The 22,679-nt window shown below is 40.2% G+C and overlaps 1 protein-coding gene across 2 annotated transcripts in view; it reads right to left on the bottom strand.

Annotated features, from left to right (window-relative positions):
- Nucleotides 1-22,253, bottom strand: part of megf6.S (multiple EGF-like-domains 6 S homeolog) — a 320,522-nt gene extending 298,269 nt beyond the window's left edge. For both annotated transcript variants that reach the window (XM_018228002.2, XM_041571504.1), the window contains exon 1: nucleotides 21,232-22,253. In XM_018228002.2, coding sequence (XP_018083491.1) covers nucleotides 21,232-21,344 — 113 coding nt within the window. In that variant the 5' untranslated portion in view covers nucleotides 21,345-22,253. The remainder of the gene's footprint in view (nucleotides 1-21,231) is intronic.
- Nucleotides 22,254-22,679: the final 426 nt, after the last annotated feature.

The raw sequence follows: 22,679 nt of genomic DNA, 5'->3' as shown, positions 1-22,679 counted from the left end.
TACTTCCTTGTTTTCTGACAAAAAGTCACGCGATTTGCCTCCCGCCCCCAATTTGTATATGCAAATTAGGATTCAGTTCTGCCGGCCAGAATGATTCGGCTGAATTTGAATCCTGCTGAAAAAGGCTGAATCCTGGCCAAATTCCAAACCGAATCCTGGATTCGGTGCATCCCTAATATATATATATATATATTAGGGATGCAGATATATATATATATATACATATATAGATATAGATAGATATAGATAGATATATATATATATATATATATATATAGATATATATATATATATATATATACACAAATAGAATAGGGATCTCTCTTACATACAATCTCGGCAAGTCTGAGATGTTGGATTTTCGGATTCTGACTTTTTGTAGCATCAGGCTTTAATAAATCTCGAAAAATTCGAGTTTTTTTTCCGGCTATAAATTCAGATTTTATAGGGAAAAAAAACTTGAATTTTTCAAGTTTTTTCCATTCGGACTTTAATAAATAAGCCCCCTCCTGAAAACTTCTTGCAATGTGCCACTTTGTTCAGTTAGTGTGACAAAAGAGTTGTTTACCCCTGGTCCAATTTCATTAGGAATTTAGTATCTGTGCAGGTGCATATATTTTCCAAAACAGGAGCATTTAGTTACCAGGTGATGATCACAAAATTGGCAAGCCTGGGAATGAGACCAATGCCCAGAAGGACAGGAGACACTTTCCCCAGGAAATACAACTATACAAGTGACAGCCTTTGAAAAATAAAAGGCATATATTTAGGAACACCATAATAAAATGATGTACAGGTGCAAATGTATAGTACTGCATCCACTGCATTTTCCTGGACCAAGATTCTACTTGCTGCCTCACAGATACTTACTGGACTAGTCTGACATGACCTGTCCTCTATAAACCATGCCGAGAGCTAGTATCATCGGTTTGCCAATGATGTGCTCAGGTACATGGCAATGATTCCTACATAAAAGCTCTTTTACTGCCCAGCCAAAATCACACTCATGGGATAGAAAAGATGTAAAACCTGCTCTTAAGTATAAGATATCCAACAACCACTGATAATATCATTTTTTCTCCAAAAATATTCCCAGTCTCAATTTGGCTGAATATTTAGTGGCACAGCGAATGCAAAATAGTTTCTATTTTTACTTTACTGCAAAATAAAAGGCAAGATTTTTACCATTATGATGTAAGTGCAAAAATTATTAATGGCTCTAAAACGTGTGAAATTACAAAGTAAAAAGGCATGGGCCTTTGCCTAAGTGGTTGAGCTACTTTTATATTAATGATTTCTTGTCACATTGCAGGCTTGCTTGGAAATGTACATCAAGCACACTGTGTTGCTTAAAGGAGAAGGAAAGGTTAAAAGTAAGTAAGCTTTATCAGAAAGGTCTCTATAAATACACCAGTAAATCCTCAAAATAACGCTGCTTTTATTGTGTACACATGGACATCTGTATCAGACTTCCTGTTTTCAGCTTAAACCTCCAGGGCTAGGGCTTGAGCATGCTCAGTTTGCTCCTCTCCCTCCTCCCCTCCCTGCTGTAATCTGAGCCCAGAGCTGAGTATGCAGGAAGGGACTCAGGCAGGAAGTGATGTCACACCAAGCTAATATGGCAGTTGCTATCCTAAATAAACAGAGAGCTTCTAGAGCTGTTTAATCAGGTACAGTAAAGTGTTCTGCAGAATAAATATAGTGTTATAGCTTGCATTATTGTAGCTTATCTATTGGCAATAAACTGCCTCTGTAGCTTTCCTTCTCCTTTAATGTCTCAGTATGCATGGGCAAAATACAGTTTGAGGAATCTCATGGCCCACATCAAAAGAACATGGGACTTGTACCCCACTGATACACCCAGAAGAGTAGGTGGCACCTGAAAGGAACCATGGAGTTAAATGGTGGTTGATTGATTCCAAAACTCCCAAAAAATTGATCTAGAGAGGCAAATTAAACCAATTCAGCCTCACAGAAAGAACAAATGTGTCTGAAGTCATAAATGTCAACAGAAATACTCCTTGGATCAGATGCTTAACTAATCATAATAATAATATAGGCCCTCATCAATAATACCATATGAATGGCAATATATAAACCATTACAGGCATTACCAACATGTGCAGTGTTAAGTAATGCCATGAAACTAGTAATATGGCAGGAATTGCTCATTCACTTCATAACTTTCATGCTCCAAAGCAAACACCTGAACATGTTCAATCTCATAAAACAAACATAACAAGTTAAAGATGTAGATTATTTTAATTTTGTCCATACGGAAAGCTTTGTGGGTTTTCTAAGGTTCCTTCCTTAGTGGGATTGTCATCTGTGGTCATCAATCTCCAGCTCAGAGGTGACCTATAGTTGCTAAACTGCTGATTGTAAAAAAGGCCAAAGCTCAGGCTATAAATGGCGTCTCGCAATGAGGAATTGAATTTTCATTAGTACTTTGAATGACCCAGTCATCAGAATGAACAGCCGCAGATGCACAACAGACAGAGGTCTAAGTGTTAACTACAAACCAAGAGAAGCTGATTCTTCATTTAGGACAGAGTACTTTTTACTGAGAATGCCATGGTACCTTCCAACGTGAACCTTGTCTAAGTTCTGAATCTAGCCACCAACGGAAGGACATTCATTCAACCTTCCATATTAAAGAATACAACTGCCTGCCAAAACCGGGGTAAAAAACATTGGGGAGAGGGAGCTTAATACAGAGTGCTGTCCATCATCGGGGCAGCTTAGGTCACAAAATGTACCTTTAAATTCGAATATACCTAAAATCTGATTAGGGGGTATTTAATAAAAAATATATAATATCTAAAACTAGCACAAATTTTACCAACTCAAATTAAATTCATATCGAATTTGACTAAACTTGATTCGAGTTTTTTCTCTGAAAAAAACTTGAATGTCAGGAAGGCTACTAACATATCCAAATTGGTCCCTGGACCTCTCCCATCGACTTACACATGAACTCGGCAGGTTTTAGGTGGCGAATAGTCCAATTCAAGTTAAAGGGCCAGAGTATGATACATTTTGAACATTCTAATTTCTAATTAAAACTCGAATCGAGTTTGGATAATTCACAATTCGAATTTGAGAGTTTGACCATAAACAAAAATTTGAAAATTTGAATTTTCAATTTGACCCTGAATAAATCTGCCCCTTAGGGTACTCTGATCGTACTTCGAATCGAAAGATTCGAACGATTTAATCGTACGATTTCACTTCGACTTCTAAAAGCTTAGCCAAATGTTGGCTATATGTTCTACAGAGGCGGAATTACCGGGGGAGCAGGGGGTGCAAACGAGCCAGGACCCGCACCCCCTCAGGGCCCCCCCGGCAGCCCGTGCGCCACAGAAAATACGGCCGTACGGAGGGGGGCGAGACCCGGCTGCTCATCACGCACCAGGGCCCACCCCCCTCTACTTACACTACTGATGTTCTAGGAGGTCCCCATAGGCTAACATAGCAATTCGGCAGGTTTAAGGTGGCAAAGTGTTGAAGTCAAAGTTTTTTAAAGAGACAGTACTTTGATTATCAAATGGTCAAATAGTCAAAGGGGCAAATTCACTAAGGCGCGAAGCGCCAAACGCTAGCGTTTTTTCGCTAGCGTTTGGCATTTTCGCTACTGCGCAAATTCACTAACGAACACTGGCGTAGTTTCGCTAGTGTTACTTCGCAACCTTACGCCAGGCGAATTTTCGCTTGCGACGAAACTACGCAAATTCACTAACTTGCGCAGTGTAGCGAACGCTACCTTTTACGCTAGACTTCCTTCGCCACCTCAGACCTGGCGAAGCGCAATAGAGTAGATAGGGATTGTTTCAAAAAAAGTTAAAATTTTTTCTAAGTCCCAAAAAACGCTGGCGTGTTTTCTACATGACGGGTGATAGGCTGAAAAAGATCGAAAAATTTTTGGGGCTCCCCTTCCTCCCCCCTTCCTCCCCCCTACATTTCCTGACTCATGGCAACTTACCTAGACAGTGGGCACATGTGTAGGGCAAAATAAAATTTTTATTGGCTGATTTGAAGGTTTTCTAGGCATTTGTAGTGCAGATACGTGTTCCTCCATTGAAATTTGAATTTCGCCCCGTATGCAAATTAGCCTTCGCTAGCGCAACTTCACTTTATATAGCGAAACAACGCTAGCGCAACTTCGCAAACTTACGCTACCCCTGTGCGCAACTTCGCATTTTTGTGAATTTGCGGAGCGCTGGCGAAAATTCGCCTGCCGAAGTGCGGCGAAGAGCGGCGAAGTTGCGCCTGCTTCGATTCTTAGTGAATTTGCCCAAAAGAATTTTCACTTCGAATCGAAATCAAATTTGGCCTATTCGATGGTTGAAGTACCCAAAAATTACTTTAAAAATCAAAGTTTTTCATTTTGAATATTCACTTTGAACCTTAGTAAATGTGCCCCTAAGTGTTTCATTCAAAAATTAAATAAACCCCATAATATTGTTTTGCCTTCAATAAGGATTAATTTTATCTTAGGATCAAGTATACAGTTCTCAACCCAGCTCTGCAAGTACAAGGTATTGATTTATTATTACAGAGAAATCATTAATCATCGTTAAAAATGTAAATTATTTGATTAAAATGATTATTTGATTAAAATGGAGTCTATAGGAGATGGCCTTCCTGTAATTCACAGCTTTCTGGATAACTGGTATGGGATAACAATCCCATACCTGTATTTTACTATTATAACAATAAGTTGTGTAGGTCCTTCACAGGGTGTTTTCTCGATTCTCTTCTATTTTCAGGTTAGGGTGTAGGTAGGAGGTTGGAGGAGGACACCCCTATGTGACACCCCCCTCAGCAAAACAGCACTGTAAAGCAGCACTATATTTATATGTAAGGGCAGAGACACAGGGGCAGATTAAGGGAGATTCACCTCTTCTTTGGGGCGACTAATCCCCCCAAACTGCCTTCCTGCTGGCTAGAATGAAAATCACTGGTGGGATGGCACTTGGAGCACATCGTTTTCCGAAGTCGCCCGAAGTTGCCTCACGAGGAAACTTTGGAAAATGAAGCGCTCTGAGTACTATCCCGCCAGCGATTTTCATTTTAGCAGGCGGGAAGGCAGTTCAAGGAGATTAGTCACCCCGAAGAAGAGGAGATTTGTCGCCGGGTTACTAATCTCCCCGAATCTGCCCGTGTGTCTCTGCCCTAAAATGTAGATCTACTAGGCAGGGTGCAAAGTGTGAAAAATATGAAGACCCATGATGCCTTCAAGGAGAACCTAGAAAAAAAAACTAATAAGTAAGCAGGGAGAGACAGAAACAGATTAGGTTCCCTGTAATTAGTGGGAGACGTTGGGAAATGCTATTACCCGGTGTTTGCCCTAGGCATCACGTTTCATCATGGAATCCATACATTCACACTCCTGCTTCCTATACCTGGGAACGCTGAGCTCCGAGTCTCTGTTCCCTAGACTGTAAGCTGCCTCTTAATGATCTATTTAAATGTATAACAAGTTATTATTTCTCCTAAATGCTCATATATCATACTTCACTTAATAGGCCATTTTTTTTTCCTTTTGACTGTTCCAAATAGGCTTCATACAGCACAACAAAAATGACAAAACACCGACCTACTTAGCAGCAGTAACTGTGGCAAGAAAACAATTGCATTGGGTGTGAGAGGATTCAGATTTACAGAGCAAAACCTTTTTATGTCAAATCATATAAATAATCATAATATCAAGTTATTCACATAGAGATAGTCAGGAGCTTCCATGATCGCTTTATGGCACCTGGAATTAAGCGGATTTTGGTTTGTTACCAGTGTTTGATGCAAAGCCCTAATAAATTGAATACTAGCAATATTTAATACTTTTATTTCCTTCTAGACTAAGAATTTCTCCAGGCAACCGTTGTATCTGCAAGAGATCAAAGCAAATGAAGACTCGCCAGCTATAATTTAAAGCAACAGTAATAACCAAAAATCCCTTATAGTCAAAGCTGCCCCATGGCAACAGTAAAGAATTGTTTCTACAAGCAGTTTGACAGGTAAGATTGTAAATCAGATTCGGCCAATGTCAAATTGGCTGTAAAAATTGCAGTTTTACACAAAATTTTATCTCTATTGATTTTCCTGTGAGTTTTTAGAAGAGGCTTTTTTTCCCCCAGAGGAAGTGGCATCATGAAACAAAATGTAAGCAATACAGAGATCCCTCAATATAATGTTATCACAAGGGTGATAGTAGATACTGCTGGTATCAGTTTATCTTGCTATGTTGTATAATAGTACGGTATGGGACTTATTATCCAGAATGCTCGGGACCTTGGGTTTTCCAGATAACGAATGTTTCCATAACCATGTAAACATTAAATAAGCCCAATGGACTGTTCTTCCAATAGAATTAATTATTGTTTATCCTAGTTTGGATCAAGTTGTACTGTTTTATTATCACAGAGAGAACGCAATTCGTTTTTAAAAATATAAAAATAAATTGGAGTCTACGGGAGGCAGCCTTTCTGTAATTCAGAGCTTTCTGGATGACGGGTTTACAGATAACGGATCCCATACCTGTACCACTTTGGATTTTCAAAAGGGATTTAAACCAAGTTTTGCCCCAGCGTTTAGCAATAAATCAGACGGAATGGGTTAGTATGGAAAAACTATTTTTACATATCTTATATGAGGGCGACTGAAACGTTTACCTGTTTACCTTGAGTGCCAACAGAGTTCAAAGGAAAGAATCAGATCAAATCTGGTGTTCTATTCCCATGGAAGATGCCGGTTCTATAACACCAGCTAAGCTGCATGACAGTTGGTTTTATAGGATTTATCATTAACCCTTGACCCTGCACACCATATATGTGTTTTTTTGATCGGTGGAAGGTGCTTTATACTCCTCTCTTTTTATACTACGGTTATATAGGATGACAAGCTATGGTTGGCTCCATCAATGGCCAACTACATGAAAAGATTCTACAATGGTATTCTATTAATGGCAATCTTTCTAACAAATACATTGGGCTGTGGATTATACCAGGCTTATCTAGCATGTCCCCGTCCAGCTGTAGATAAACTACAATCCCAACCAATTCCAGACATCCAAAAGCATCAGGCTGTTGAGGAAACAGTATTTTAATATTCTGTGTTCTACATTTTTGATTTGTATCGGTTATTCCTGGTAGTTTATAGGTTATATTTCTGGGTATTTATTTATTAAGTTTCCTTGTGCTACAAATCCATAAAAATGGTATACAGAAAAGCATAATATGCTAGTTAGTGCTTAGCCCAACCTTGTTGCACCGTGCCAACTGTATGCCATTGCTGTAACTATTAAATGTACTAGAACAGGGCTGTCCAACTGGCGGCCTGCGGGTCGCATGCGGCCTTCTGTGGCCCTCACCTACCTGCTGTGTCTGTTTACATATGTAAAATTTAAAAGGTATCCTGGCCCCTGCATTGTTTAAACCTCAAACTAATCCCTTGTATTGTTCACACCTGTGATCCCCCTGTATTGTTCACACTTGTGACACCTCTATTGTTCACTCCCCTAAAGGTCTGTACTGTTCACACCTGAGATCCAGACTGAAACTGCCCACATTGTTCACCTGTTCACACCTTATTCAAAATGCTAATGGGGCACCAGCACTGTGTCACTGTATGTAGTACATATTAGACTGAGAGCTTTCCTTGTCTCCTGCTCTATTCTGCCTCCCTCCCTGTGTGTGCCATTATCTGCTTGCCCAGTGCTCCCAGTGTGTGCCATTCTCTACTTGCCCAGTGTGTGCCATTCTCTACTTGCCCAGTGCTGCTTGTGTGTGCCATTCTCTGCTTGCCAAGTGCTGCTTGCAGGCACAGACTGGCAATCTGTGGGTTCTGGCAAATGCCAGAGGGGCTGCTATAAGGTGCCATAGAAAGTCAGTATTTAGTTGGCTGGTGGGGGCTATTTGGACTGATTGGGCCTCTGTGTATCTGAAATGCAAGGGCCTATTTTAATTCTCAGTCCGGACCTGGCTGCTTGTGTGTGCCATTCTCTGCTTGCCCAGTGCTGCTTGTGTGTGCCATTCTGTGCTTGCCCAGTGCTGCTTGGGTGTGCCATTCTCTGCTTGCCCAGTGCTGCTTGTGTGTGCCATTATCTGCTTGCCCTACTCTACCAGTGGGATGTAAGCCCGTTAGGGTTTTATTCTTCGGGTTATTAGCATTTGGAAATTATTGTTAGGGGCCCCTAAGGTGTTTAATCATGTGTTGGGGGGTTGTTGTATTATCCGCAGGGGAGGATGAGGCATATGGATTTAAGGGTATGTTTTAACATGACTTCAATTTTTCACATATGAGTGATGAGGGATTTCCCTGCAGTGAGCACCAACCATTTGGTTTTTTCGTGTGCTACCACTGTTAATGTGGATATGATCTTAAAAGTTCTTGTGGTAACATGGGTGTGGTTTACAGTGGGTGTGGTTTAAAAGGGGGAGTGGCCAACACTGACTTCCATTATCGGCCCTCCACCACATAGGCCAGTAAAATTTTGGCCCTCGGTACCATAGAAGTTGGACAGCACTGTACTAGAAGATACTAGAATCCTTGGGTGAAAGCAGAATATTGGCAAATTGTACCAGTTTTTTGCTGTTTGCCCAATATTTCACAACCAATCCCCTAAATACATAGTGGTTCTGTGTGGAACCTGGTCTTGAACACTTTATGAGTTTTTGTTACAGCATTAGTTGCTCTCTCTAGAACACAAACATATACACAACGATACCTTCTCAGGTTAAAACATTCTTTATGGAAAAACAAATACTATTTCAAAGGTACCATTGCTCTGGGGCATTTCACCAGTTACTGATGATGTGCTGCAACTTGTATTTTTATTTCAAGCCGCTGTTAAGAGTTATTGCTGGTACTTTAATTACACGTGAGTTATGTTGCACAACCATAGCTATGGATTTCAGCTAGTCTGTCCCTGATTTTTGAGCAGAGGGGCCCAAGTTCATTTCATTTCATTTTTTTCTGTAAGTTATTCTGCACAGACAGCCTTATTTATTCACATTGTTTTATATGATTATGAGTGCCATGTTGCTTGCTCTTCTCAGGCAAACGGGAATGTTAATTAAAAGGTATCCAGCGGTAACCAAAATTTCATTAAAAGATGGTGATTTTATGCTTTCTTTTTCCAAGCAGTAATTTGTGAGTTAGGGGTTTCTCACTGATGTTGAGATCCAATAATACAAGACTTACAAATCTCCTGCTGTTTTGGGGGATACAGAGAATCTAGGTTTTAGTATTCAGGCAAATTGAAAGGGCAGGGATTGGTCAAATCATGAATTTAGTCTTCAACTGGACACAATTCAAAACTTATTTTGTGTGACTTAAAAAAATAGGCACCATATTTTTGTTAAAAATATGTATGTTAATGTATGTATACAAATACTAAATTGTATTTGGTATTCTGCTAGATCTAAATATAATAGATATGGTGCATACCCAGGGGTGTAAGTACAGAGGAAGCAGACACTGCGGCTGCAGGGGGGCCCCATTAGGTGTAGGGGCCCCATGAGTCCCTAAATAATGAGCAATTTCAACATATACAGTACTTCGATTATCGAATGGTCGAATATTCGAACGATTTTTACTTCGGATCTAAGTCGAAGTAAATTCGAAGTCGTAGTATTCTATTCGATGGTCGAAGTATCCAAAAAATTACTTAGAAATTCGAAGTTTTGTACTTCGAAAATTCACTCGAACCTTAGTAAATCTGCCCCTGAGATTAAGAAAGTGCCATATGAAGTTACATAAGATTATTGTACAAATAAGGGCTGATGGGAATGGTTCTAGACTTGGACTCTCTAGGAGATCCTTTGGTGTTGGCCAGCCTGACCCTGTATATTAAGTCTTTTAACTGCTATCTGTGACAATTCATGGTACTTTGATTTCCAACACAAGAGGTTGGAAAGCACCATAGCCCTTAATACTGCAGTAGCATAAGCACATGACAAAGTCCCTGCAAATCATTTCAAGATTTATATTTTAAACCTCGTTAAATCAAGCGAGTCCACTGTAATTAAAAATATTCCCACAGATATTTCTTCTGATCAGCCCTTTACTCTTGCAAAAGAATCAGTTACCGGGGGTTATTGAAACTGCACTGCCTTTCTTTTCTTTTCCAAAAAAAATGGTTAAAGATTACACTCAGAAACATTCTGTGAAATAAGATCTCTGCTCATAACACAAAAATTCCATTCATAACCGCAAACGACGGACGCCTGTTTCCCAAACCTAGGCTTCTACACATGATTGAGAACTTTGCTTTGATGAATTTACACTCATGCAGGGAAAGTATCACCTGCAAAGAAGTTCGTCCAAAAACAATTATTTTTGGCATAATGTTCCAGGAGAGCCCAAAAGACTAAAGGTGGCCATAGACACAAAAGATCCGCTCGTTTGGCAACATCGCCAAATAAGTGGATCTTTCCCTGATATGCCATTAACGAGTATGGCTATATTGGGGGTAATCTGATTGTTCGGCCTTATGGCCGAACGATGTGATTACGATGTGCCATGGACTCCGGCGGGATCAGTCGGGTTAAAATCAAACCTGACCAAATGACCGATCTACGCCGGACGACAGATGTCGGCACACACCACACACGATCCGAAAATCGTACGAATCCTCAATTCGTACGATAGGATCTGTGTGTCTATGGCCACCTTAAGCCATGGAGAGAGTCGAGGCAAACCGGAGCCTTTCTAAGACAAAACAGAACAGATTAAATATATTGGCAGAAAATATTCTACTGACGTCTACACATTTTTCTCTCTTTAATAAATACAGGGCTTGTGGTTTGCCAGGGAATTCTTACAGGTTTGGCACTGATGATGCTGAGTGTCTCTTCCAGGCAGCCATACCAATCAAACTGCAGGAGTGTATCATGGCACATTGGCCATAAATCTTCATGTAGTGATTAACCTGGCAGGAGGAATACAAATTACTCACACATTCCAAAGAAAGAAAAACTTGAATATGAGACATGTTTTGTACAGCTTCAGATGCTAGCACTGAGATATGCTTTGCTAATGGCTCTACAGGAGCCCCATCCTGTGACTGACAGTTTTTTTACTCTATCTATTCCATTTAGTACATTATCATTAGGAGAGAAGCAGAGTGAATCTGTCCAAACATAGAAAGGCATCAAAACAAATCTCACACTAATACCCTTTTTTTAAATACAGTATATCATCCTTTGGCATGCAAGGGACAGATTTAAACAAAGTCAAATGAATTGGGGTCTATGTTCCAAAATTGCTGCAGTTCTAGAAGCTGTACAACTCTATGACTCCCAACAAAATGGAAAGTGTAGGGCAGCCACAGAGAAATCTCTGCCAATTCAGTTGTGGTAGAAGTTTTCTCCACAGATAAAAGGCAAGAATACAGTTAGCTGGCAGATGATTATTTCATCACCATGAATTTTTTTTCCCTTTAGTTCCAGTTTTCATTTAAGGATGTATTCAAAGGAATTCTGCAATCTAATTATAGTGTGGTGGCCAAAACAACATGGCGACATCTTAGAACTTCCCCAATTATTGTCCGCAGTTAACTAAGGGGCAATTCCCAGTGTTTTGGTTCCCATTTTCCGAATTAGAAATCACATACGTGGCAAAAAAGCTAGGAATACCCCCATGCGCCATTAGTAATAGCAGTAATTGCAGAGTAATAGCCAAGACTAAGATCTGTTTTCTGGTCCCAGGAAAATCACAATACATCTGACCATTTTTCAGTTCTTAAAAAAAGGACAAAAAGACCATGGGAAATAAGTAAATTAGAAGGAATATCCTCTAAATTGATGAAGGTGGTAATTATGGTGCTTAATGTCATATCTGTTGGGCGGTTACCTACAGCTCACAAGTATATCCGTATATCTGACAATAGGGCTGACAATATGTATTAGATAAAAACTCCAAGTTATGCTTTAGATTAGAGACGTTTGTGTGTTGCTGCCTGTGGCTAGGCCATTCTCCAAAATAATATCACCAATGGAAAATTCCCGCTCACTTTCTAATGTTAACAGCTTTTAGTTTCAAGCTAATGGCACAAGACATTTGTTCTGCGGTAGCAACACAACGTTCCTAAATAAAAAGGCAATGAAAAACATACTCCCCAATCCTCTCCAGAAAAGCTTTGTGCTGAAATAACTTTCAACATCAGTGATAAAAAAGCTCCTTCAGAAGATGGAGAACCATGCAGGTTTTTAAATAAAAATACGATATCCCTCGAGATCCCCATTTCATATGGCACAAATGTAAGATCCGTACAATCCCGCTGTGTTCAATGTGTCCTAGTTGTTCTTCCCGTAGTGGCTCACCAACAGAGGACCACAACTTTAACAGCTTGTAGTTAAAAGATAATAAGCTGTTCCCACACCAGTATCTGCTACAAGATTCTTTGGGGATTAAACATTGTACCCTGCAAAGACAATGCTATCTCCATGCTTTTAAGGGTCAGTACACACGAGCAGATTTGGGGAGATTAGTCGCCCCAGCAACAAATCGCCTCTTCTTTGGGGTGACAATCTGCCCGAACTGCCCTCTCCCGGCTAAAATGAAAATCACCTGCGGCAATGCACACGCGCCACTGCGTTTTCCAAAGTTTCCTCGTGAGGCAACTGCGGACGACTTCTGAAACGAAGCGTCGCGTGTGCATTGCCACAGGCGATTTTAAATTTAGCCGGCGGGGGGCAGGGGGAAGGCAGTTCGGGGAGATTGTCGTCCAGAAGAAGAGGCGATTTGTCGATGGGGCGACTAATCTCCCCAAATCTGCTCGTGTGGACTGACCCTAAAGAGACCTGAAATGGGTAGTGCAAGAAACACTTGGGAGTCTTCTTTTCACGAGAGATATTCAGGAGAAGAATTTCTGTAAACTGTGAGGCAATGATTACTGATGTTTGTGATGACGCGAAGTTGGAAAGGTCTCGTTCTAATAGCGATGCACCGAATCCAGGATTTGGCCAGGAGTCAGCCTTTTTCAGCAGGATTCAGATTCGGCTGAATCCTTCTGGCCAGCCGAACCGAATCCGAACCCTAATTTGCATATGAAAATTAAGGGCAAGGATGGAAATCTATTGACTTTTTGTCACAAAACAAAAAAAAAGGAAGTAAAAAAATGCATATGCAAATTAGGATTCAGATTCGGTCCGGTATTCGGCCGAATCTTTCACAAAGGATTTGGGAGTCAGGCCAAATCCAAAATAGTGGATTCAGTGCATCCCTACTTTCTAACCCCCAAAATGGTAATATACCACAAAGCACTCTAGTTGGAACATCACTGACCACAACACAGGAGATCAGGAGATACTGTATCTCCTTGCTTCTCTTGCCCGTAGGTGCTAGGCTCTCAAAAGTCCTCAAAGATTATGAAAAGGTCAATTTATTTCTCCATCTCATACAGCTACACAATGAGTCCTAATAATCCAGTGCAATCCCTCAAACTCTACTATTACCAACCAATTGTTATACACAAGGAACATGGTGTACCCAGGTTGAGGTAGCAACCATACTTAGGTCATACAAGGACAGCATGACACATGGGGAAAAGTGCTTAACAGAACCTAAGGAAACATTTATAAAAAGGTACAAAATAACCTGCTTTTTACAGCAGCTGTTTCTGTAACATTGGTTTCAATAGACTTGTTGTAAGCTAGTAATAGTGTATATTAGTATATACAATTTTTTTATGCATACCAATGCTTTTTACTATACATGCAAAAAGAACATTTGGTGATTTTTGGCATGTTTGGTCTCCACTGCTCCTTGTTAAATATGTGAAATACTAAACAATTACATTTACTCCTTTTTAGGTGTTAAACACTTTTACACAGTTATCCAGAAAAACAGTCCCATGAGATAAATATTCCTGTCCCCCAAAACCCCTCTCCCCATTCTGCTCCTCTGCTTGTTGTCAATCCCCTCTTTCTTTGCTAGTTATATCACACATAAAGCAGAGCCCAGAGCATTAAAAGTGCACTGCATACACAGCCTACTGCCACAACAAGCTTATACATAACATCAGACACAATGGCCGATGTAACACCAGTCTACGCACAGGTACAGAAAGCAACACAGAATATATTCATCTGTAAAGTGCCTAACAATATTATCCCCAAAACTTTGCCACCCAATTGAACATATTCAGTTTGACAGTTGAATAATCTATCAATGTCGTCTGAATGACTCTCTGGTCTAAATTACTTTTTCATAAGCCAATTTGCCAACAGATTTTCCTGCACCACAAAGACGTTATAGAAATCTTTGTCTCACCATTCACTGCTCCTTTCTTAAATTCTGCAGTCTGCAGTATACTAGTGAATATAATTTTCAGCTATTAACATGGAGACTACACCATAGGAGAAGAACCCACAAACACCCCAATTAAATCTCCTCATTTTATAACATTCTATACAACAAAAATGGATTGATTGATTGATTATTGTGCCTCTTTCATTATGATATGTACAGGTACAGGATCTATTATCTGGAATGATTAAGTCTTCTGGATATGGGTTAGTTCCATTCCTTAAGTCTGCTAAAAATCATATAAACCAAGTAGGATTGTTTCTCCGCCAATATGGATTCATGTAGCTCAAGTACATGGCACTGTTGTATTATTACAGAAAAAGGAAATCATTTTTAAAAATTAGATTTATTTACTTAAAATGGATTAAAATGGATTTCCTGTAAATCAGAGCTTTCTGGATAACAGGTTTCTGGATAAAAGATCCCATATCAATAATAAAAACCTATTATTGATTTGAATTGAACTTTCTCCTAAACCCAACTTCTGAAGTATCTCTTACACACCAAGTAAAGCTATCAACACAATTAGGATAGCAACATCCCAGGCAACATGACATACAACATAATCAACATAATATAGTCCATCCCACAGCCATGATATTTTATAACCTGCTGGTTAGTTAAGAGAAGAACCTATACAGTATGAGGGGTAATAAAAGATTGTCACCAGGTCAATTAACCCTCTTCAAACAGGGTGCAAGCTACGCTGGCCATACAACAACAATGGCTGATGTTTGGGTGCCTTCAAAAGCACCCGATCGAAATTTTAATCCAGCCCGATAACAACCGATATCCAAGTCTTCTGCCGATATCGGTCGGCTCTTTTTCCACCATACACGCACCGAATATCGTACGAAAATTCATTTCATACAATATTATCTTTGCCTCTATGGCCACCTTAAACCGGGGCAATATCAGGCAAATCTGATCATTTGGCCCTAGAGCTAACTGATCAAATTATAATAAAAAGAACACAAGCCATTGGAGTGAGGAATACATCAACCTGCCCAAGCGTCCGGGGCGCTGCACCAAAGAGGTTGAAAAACCTCCCTCAAGTGGCAGCACCTAACAAGTTTTATTACGGTTTTTAAACCCAAAATTCGGCTGTTCTAGTCCAATAGAGCACAATTGTGCAGCATTGCGGGAGGAATCTCAGGCACCTCCTGACACTGAAACGGCCAATCAATATCTGGTTGATATTTAGCTAGATATTGGTTAGGAGGGCCCCTGAAGGGCCCACATTGGCAGCTTGAATCTAATAATGCTACATTTTGATTGGCTGTTATGAATTACTAGACCGTACCCCTTTATACGTCAATGCTGTAACAGACCTTCCTTATGGCTGAAAAGATGTACAACATATGAAGGTTTAGACCTTCATATGTGTAGATACAAGAAAAAAACAGCGGCTTGATCCCCAAATATATATTATACAATTAGTGGCTGACCCAATGCAGAGTAGGACCCAGGTGTACAACCCTATCGTGGTCGGGTGTAGCTTTTACCAGTATATAGCATACGATAAATATTCACAGCAATCTTATGTAAGTGGAAACTCACCGAAGATGTAAGGTGCAGCGCCCCGAACCCGTAGCTTGGGGAGTAATTCAATGAATAGATAGCAAAGAAGCACGCAGTCCAAGAGCCAACCAATGTAGTTAAAAGCCTTTATTCAAAAACAGCTAAAACAAACGATCCTTATGCGTTTTGTATCCGAGGATACTTACTCATAGGCAAGGCCTATGAGTAAGTAAAATAAAGGCTTTTAACTACATCGGTTGCTTCATATGTGTAGACCTTACAGCACAGAGAAGTGTGAAGGGCTATAGACAATTGCAGTGGCAGTAAAGACATGTATAAAGGAGACCTAGACTTATAGTAGCATCAGTGACATGTATGAAGAGGTAGTGGCAGCACTGATATCTGTGTTATTCTATACTGTGAATCTGTGTCATTCTATTCCAGACCATACAGTGGCAGCAAGGCATGCTTTAAATGGGTGGTTCACCTTTAAGTTAACTTTTAGTATACTTTTAATAGCATAGAATGGCTAATTCTAAGCAATTTTTCAATTGGACTTCATTTTTTTCTTTTTTACAGTTTTTTAATTATTTGTCTTTTCAGCTTTCAAATAAGGGTCACTGACCCCGTCTAAAAAAACAAATGCTCTGTAAGGCTGCACATTTATTGTTATTGCTCCTTTGTATTTATATTCTCTCCTTTATTGCTCTCCTATCTATATTCTGGTCTCTTATTTAAATCAGTGCATGGTTGCTAGGGTAATTTGGACCCTAGCAACCAGATGGCTGAAATTGGAGAGCTGCTGAATAAACACAAATAATAAAAAAATTAAAACCAATTGCAAATTGCCTCAGAATTCATCCTCTTTGTACATCTTACTTCAAGTTCATTTATAGGTGAACAACCCCTTAAAGAGTTCTAGACCTTACTGGGTAGCACTGACTAGTATTAAGTGGTTCTAGACCTGACAAAAGCCACTTGCGGAAAGGGGTGCTAAATTGTACAGAGTCAGTGAAGATATACCTGATGGTGTGTTACACCTCCCCGTGCCAATGCATGAAGGGGTTCTAGACTTCACAAAAACATGTAACTGATGTGTATGTAGGGGTCCTAAGCTTTGTAGTTGAAAGAAAGATGTTCATACACAAGGGCTAGTGTAGAAACATTAGATGCTAATTGATGCAAGTCTTTATTATGTCAACACAGAATATTATAAGGATCAGTTGCAAGTCTGACATGTAGGAAGGAGCCAGTGGTGTAACTAGATGATACTGGGCTCAACAGCAAATTAATTTTAGAGCCCCCAACATATCTAGAGGTTGTTCTCTTATACAAATATATGTTTAAATTGCTCATTAATTAGGGACTGGTGATGGGGAATAGAGAAAATTTGTGATATAATTTTGACGTGCAACAATTTTTTTGTCACGGTGGATTTTTCACAGATGAATTTTCAACACAGTTTTGAGAATCCATGCCTGCCGAATTTATTCGCCCATCACTATTAGAGACTCATGGGCAGGGCCGCTATCAGGGGGGCACAGCGTGTACAGCTGTACCAGGCCCGACGTTTTTTGAAGCGCAAAGGACCGAATGGACCCGAAAGCCGCCGAAAAGATCCGAATCTGACAAAGGGATCCGAAGTCACCAAAAAGATCTGAAGCCACTGGAAGGACTTGAAAGCCGCCAAAAGGATCCAAAAGCCGAAGAAGAGGAGAATGCACCGAATGGAGCCGAACAAGAGGAGAATGAAGACCTTTAAAGGAGAACTAAACCCTAAAAATGAATAGGGCTAAACATGCTGTGTTTTATATATTGAACTTAATGCACCAGACTAAAGTTTCAGCTTGTCAATAGTAGCAATGGTCCAGGACTTCAAACTTATCACAGGGGGGTCGCTATCTTGGAAAGTGTCTGCGACATTCACATGCTCAGTGGGCTCTGAGCAGCTGTCGAGAAGCCGCAATTTATCCAGCAGAAAATGAGGTTGGCCTGTAATATAAGCTGATGCAACAGGGCTGATTATTAAATTATGGTGCTAATTGCACTGGTTTCTGTGCTGCCATGTAGTAATTATCCATATTAATTTGTAATCAGCCTTATACTGTGACATTTATATTATATGTGTACTGTATATTTTTATTCGGCCCCTAAGCTCAGTAAGTGACACAAGCACAGAGCATGTGCAGTGAATCAGCAGAAAAGAAGATGGGGAGCTACTGGGGCATCTTCAGAGATACAGATATTTACTTCTAAAGGGCTGTGGTTGCCCTTGGTTGTGATTTCTGATATTGGCCTTGCTCATTTGGCCCCTATATCTCTGGGTGCCCGGCAGTCCCAGGGTCTGCTTCCTCTGTAGGTATGCCCCTGGAAGGAGCAATAGATCTTACACTATCAGCAGCATCCCGTATGAGTGGGTGCTAGAGAAAACATTTAAAAAGGCAATTGGGAAAGTTGTTGCCCTTTTAAAGGCAATCTAGACTTGCAGCACACAGGCTAATGTTACAGCTTTGGATGAGCGCACGTCGCAAATTGACTCACTGAGCAGTTTTATGGACCATTTTTTGGATAATGGATCTTTCTGTAAGTTGGATCTTCATACCTTAAGTCTACTAGAAAATCATGTGAATATTAAATAAACCAAATAGGCTGATTCTGCTTCCAATAAGGATTAATTATATCTTAGTTTGGCTTAAGTACAAGCTACTGTTTTATTATTACAGAGAGAAAGGAAATTGTTTTTAAAAAACTTGGATTATTTGTATAAAATGGAGTCTGTGGGAGACGACCTTTCTATAATTAAGAGCTTTCTGGATAATGGGTTTGCGGATAACAGATCTCATACCTGTACTTATTGACAGAAGGTATGGGGAACCCAGAGACTCAGAATGTGTATCACTTGCTTAGTGGTACCAACACCGGCGACTTTAATACAAAGCAGCTTTACAAAGCACCCAAGCAACAACTGCATCAATTCAAGGGGAAGCAAAGCAGATCTCTCTTCCTCTTGCTGCAGATGAAATGCAATTGGACTAAGAAGACGTTGCTTTGATAGGCAGCTAAACTGCTGAACATAAACTAGGAATTTCTGGAAGGAAGAAAACCTGAATTCTCTCCCTAGAAGTGCCTTAGGTGAAGTTCTCTCTGCAGCTGTCTCTCTGCCTGTCACAAAGTGTCTCACTGTAGCGGCTCCTTCTATTCAATTAGAGAGCAAGGCATGTTCATTTATAAAATACCAGACCATTTAAAGACATATTGCAGTGACACTGATGATAAGAAAAAAAGTAAAAATCCCCTGTAATACTGGGAATATATGCAAACTCTTTAATCCCACTGTGGGGGGCTTGTTATGGAGATCTTTTTCAGCAAGCTACATTTTGCAGTTGCAAGATGTTTATAAACATTGGGTTGTTGGACTATAATTCGCAGATTTCTTTTTTTAACCATTCATTATTTATTCTTTTTAAATTCCAAGATATTAAAGGATACATGTACTGTTAACATGAATTAATTTTGTTACAACACCGCCACCTGCTGGTCATTGTCTGACCACCAAGTAGTCAAGGAAATTGTCAAAAAGAGGCTGCTTTGATGTTCTTCTGGTTAGGAAAAAAAATTAGAAACCTCTCTTAAATCTTTCCTAACCAGAAGAACATCAGAGCAGCCTCTTTCTTTCTCCTGACAACATCCTTGACTACTTGGTGGTCAGACTGGTCAGGAAATAACTTGGCAAAAGTGCTTAGAATAGCACCCTCGTTAATTTTACATTCACTTATTTTTAAGGTTTACTTATCCTTTAACAGTACATGTATCCTTTAATATCTTGGAATGTAAAAAGAATAAATAATGAATGTACATTGCAAAAGTGCTTAGAATAGCACCCTCATCAATTTTGCATTCACTTATTTTTAATGTTTATTTATCCTTGAAAAAGTGGGGTGCCCAACCTGTTCCTCTGGCTCTCATCAAACTGCAACTCCCAGCAGCAGGAGGATATCAGTGAAAGGTTAGGGGCATATTTATCAAGGGTCGAATTTCAAATAGAAAAAAACTTCGAAATTCGAATTCAAAAAGACCAACTGAAATTAAGTCAAAGTTTTTTTTTTGATAGAATAGGTCCGTATTTGGCCGTATTCGTATCGTAGGAATCAAAGGAATATCGCATTCAATCGAATTCAATTCAAAGTTTTTCCCAAAAAAAAACTTAAAGATTTTTTTCAAAGTCCACCAATTGACTCCAAATAGGTTCTAGGAGGTCTCTCACAGGCTAAAACAGCAATTCGGCAGGTTTTAGATGGCGAATTCGAAAATTCACCTCGACCTTTGATAGGGGCAGATTTATCAAAGGTCGAAATTAAAAAAACTTTGAACTTTGAATTCAAAAAGACCAACCAAATGGTGGTCGAAGTTTTTTGGGGTCGAAGTAGCCCGAATTCGGCCTACTTCGAATCGTACGATCTACTACGATTCTAAGTTTTTTTAACTTCGAACTTTGATTTCCCAAACTCCCCCAATTGCCTCCATACAGGTTCTAGGTGGTCCCCAAAAGGCTAAAACAGCACTTCGGCAGCTGGTCGAAGTCAAATTTTTAAAGAGGCAGTACATGATAAATTTCGTTATTCTAATTTTTTTCAAATTCTCATCAAACTTGGACTATTCCCTAGTCGAAGTACACAAAAAATAGCTTGAAATTCTAATTTTTTTCATTTGAAAATTCATCTCGACCTTTGATAGGGGCAGATATATTAAGGGTCGATTTTCGAGGTTAAAAATACTTCGAAATTCAACCATCGAATTGAAATACTTTGTCTTCGAATATCGAAGTTGACGTTTTTTCATCGAATTTGGGTATCCTGCAGTCGAAGTAAAATCGTTCGAATTGAACAATTTGAAGGATTTCAGCGACCGATCGGATGATTTTACTTTGACTTCCAAAAATGCTCTAGAAGGTCCCCATAGGCTAACATAGCAGTTCGGCAGGTTTAATTTGGCGAAGTATTGAAGTCGAAGTTTTTTTAAAGAGACAGTACTTCGATTATCGAATGGTTGAATATTCAAACGATTTTACTTCGAATCGAAGTCGTAGTATCCTATTCAATGGTCGAAGTATCCAAAAAAATTACTTTGAATTTGAAAATTCCCTCGAATTCACTTTGACCCTTGATAAACCTGCCCCATTAGTGTTGCAGAACAAAAACTGGTGAATGGGAGGCTGGACAACCCCAAATGATAATATTGGTATATGAATCAGTATCTAAATTGACTGCAGTGTGTATGAGCCTGTGGTAAGAGAATTTGATTGTCAGCTCTGCAGGGGATAGTAACTAAGTTGTATAAATAAGCATGTGCTGGGTTACTTTCCTGCACTATAATATGCAAATAACAAATATATATACTCACATATAGGGCTGAAGGTGGATTCCATCTGTTGCTGAGCACATCTCTAGAGGAAGAAGCAGCAGCAGTAGAAAAGGCATCATCATCATCATCTGGACGCACATTGTAGGTAACATGATCCACCTTCTCAACTCACGTTCCAAACAAAGACTGAGAAATTCCAGTTTGTTGTTTTTTTTTTTTAACCAAAGTTTTCTTTCTTCCAAAAACCACCGAGAAGAAGTGAGTGTCGCTAGCCTGCTCCTTGTACAGCCATGCGTGCGACACTGCGCGACAAAGTCTCAGGGAGAAGAAGAAAGGGTCATTGTGTCGCTGCAAGTTGAAATGACAATGAGAGAAAGTTGCCGGCAGCCTGGAGCGTAGAATGTGCAGCTGTTTGTCGTTGTTCACAGTCAGTGAGATCCAAAGCGCTGATGGATTTTTGGGAGCTCAGAGAGGTGGATGTGAGCGTTTATCCAGTTCCCATGATTAGAACAAGGAGCTCAGTCCAATCCCCTCCGACAGGAGCCTGTGAGCAGACAGAGAAGAGGAGGGGATTTCACAGACAGGTCACCCCCCTCAGGACAAATTAGGGATGTTCTGCCTGTAGGATGCCGCGTATCCTCCATCAATCCAGTCTGCAGACAGTGCGTATTCGCGCTGCGCTTTATTCAGCCGCTAATTCTAGTCGCAAGTGACGCGGGGAAGGAAGAGAAATTCCTCTGGGTGGATTTTGTAGCCGGAGCTCGGAGAAGCCTCCCGAGGAATAGAGAATCCGTGCATATTTATAGACTCGGGCTTTCCAGGGACGTCCTAGATTTCAGTGTTATTCATATAGTGTGTGTGTATAGAATCAGCTCCTTCCACTCACTGCTATTGTCTCTCTCATCATCATCCTCAAATACGTCTCCCCCCCTCCAACAACTTTAATCCCTCACTTTCTCTCCCTTGCTGCTATTATTATCTGTTACCCATTAAAGAAGAAAGAAAGCTAAGGAGGCATTTTATTGCTGCCAGGACCGCCATCAGAAATCACAGGGCCCCATTTGACAAAATTTCCTGGGCCCCCTGGGCTGCACCTACCGCATGCCCCACCTACAGGTCCGCCCCCCACCACACAGTAAAAAAACAAAAAAAATATTGGTGGCTAGGGTTCCCACATGTTAATAAAAAATAAAAAGATATTGGTGGTCAGGGCCCCCCATAAAAAACATTTGTGGCCAGGGCCCCCCCATTAAAAAATATTGGTGGCTATGACCCCCCACATTATGAGAAAATTGGTGGCCAGGGCCCCTTAAACGTCCATGCCTTCCCAAAGTCAGCAGCTCTCAGAAAGATGGGGGGCACTGCTAATCAAGTAAGTGTGGCGTGGCCGGGCCCCCCTTACCCTCGGGCCCCCTACAACTCTCCCCCCTGATGGCTGCCCTGGCTACTGGCACTCATCATCATCTTTAAAAAAATAAAACTTTGGC

The sequence above is a fragment of the Xenopus laevis genome, chromosome 7S (assembly GCF_017654675.1).
Source record: "Xenopus laevis strain J_2021 chromosome 7S, Xenopus_laevis_v10.1, whole genome shotgun sequence".
Classification (NCBI taxonomy): domain Eukaryota; kingdom Metazoa; phylum Chordata; class Amphibia; order Anura; family Pipidae; genus Xenopus; species Xenopus laevis.
The sequence above is the reverse complement of the archived record's forward strand: the minus strand, read 5'-3'. Positions and strand labels throughout refer to the sequence as shown.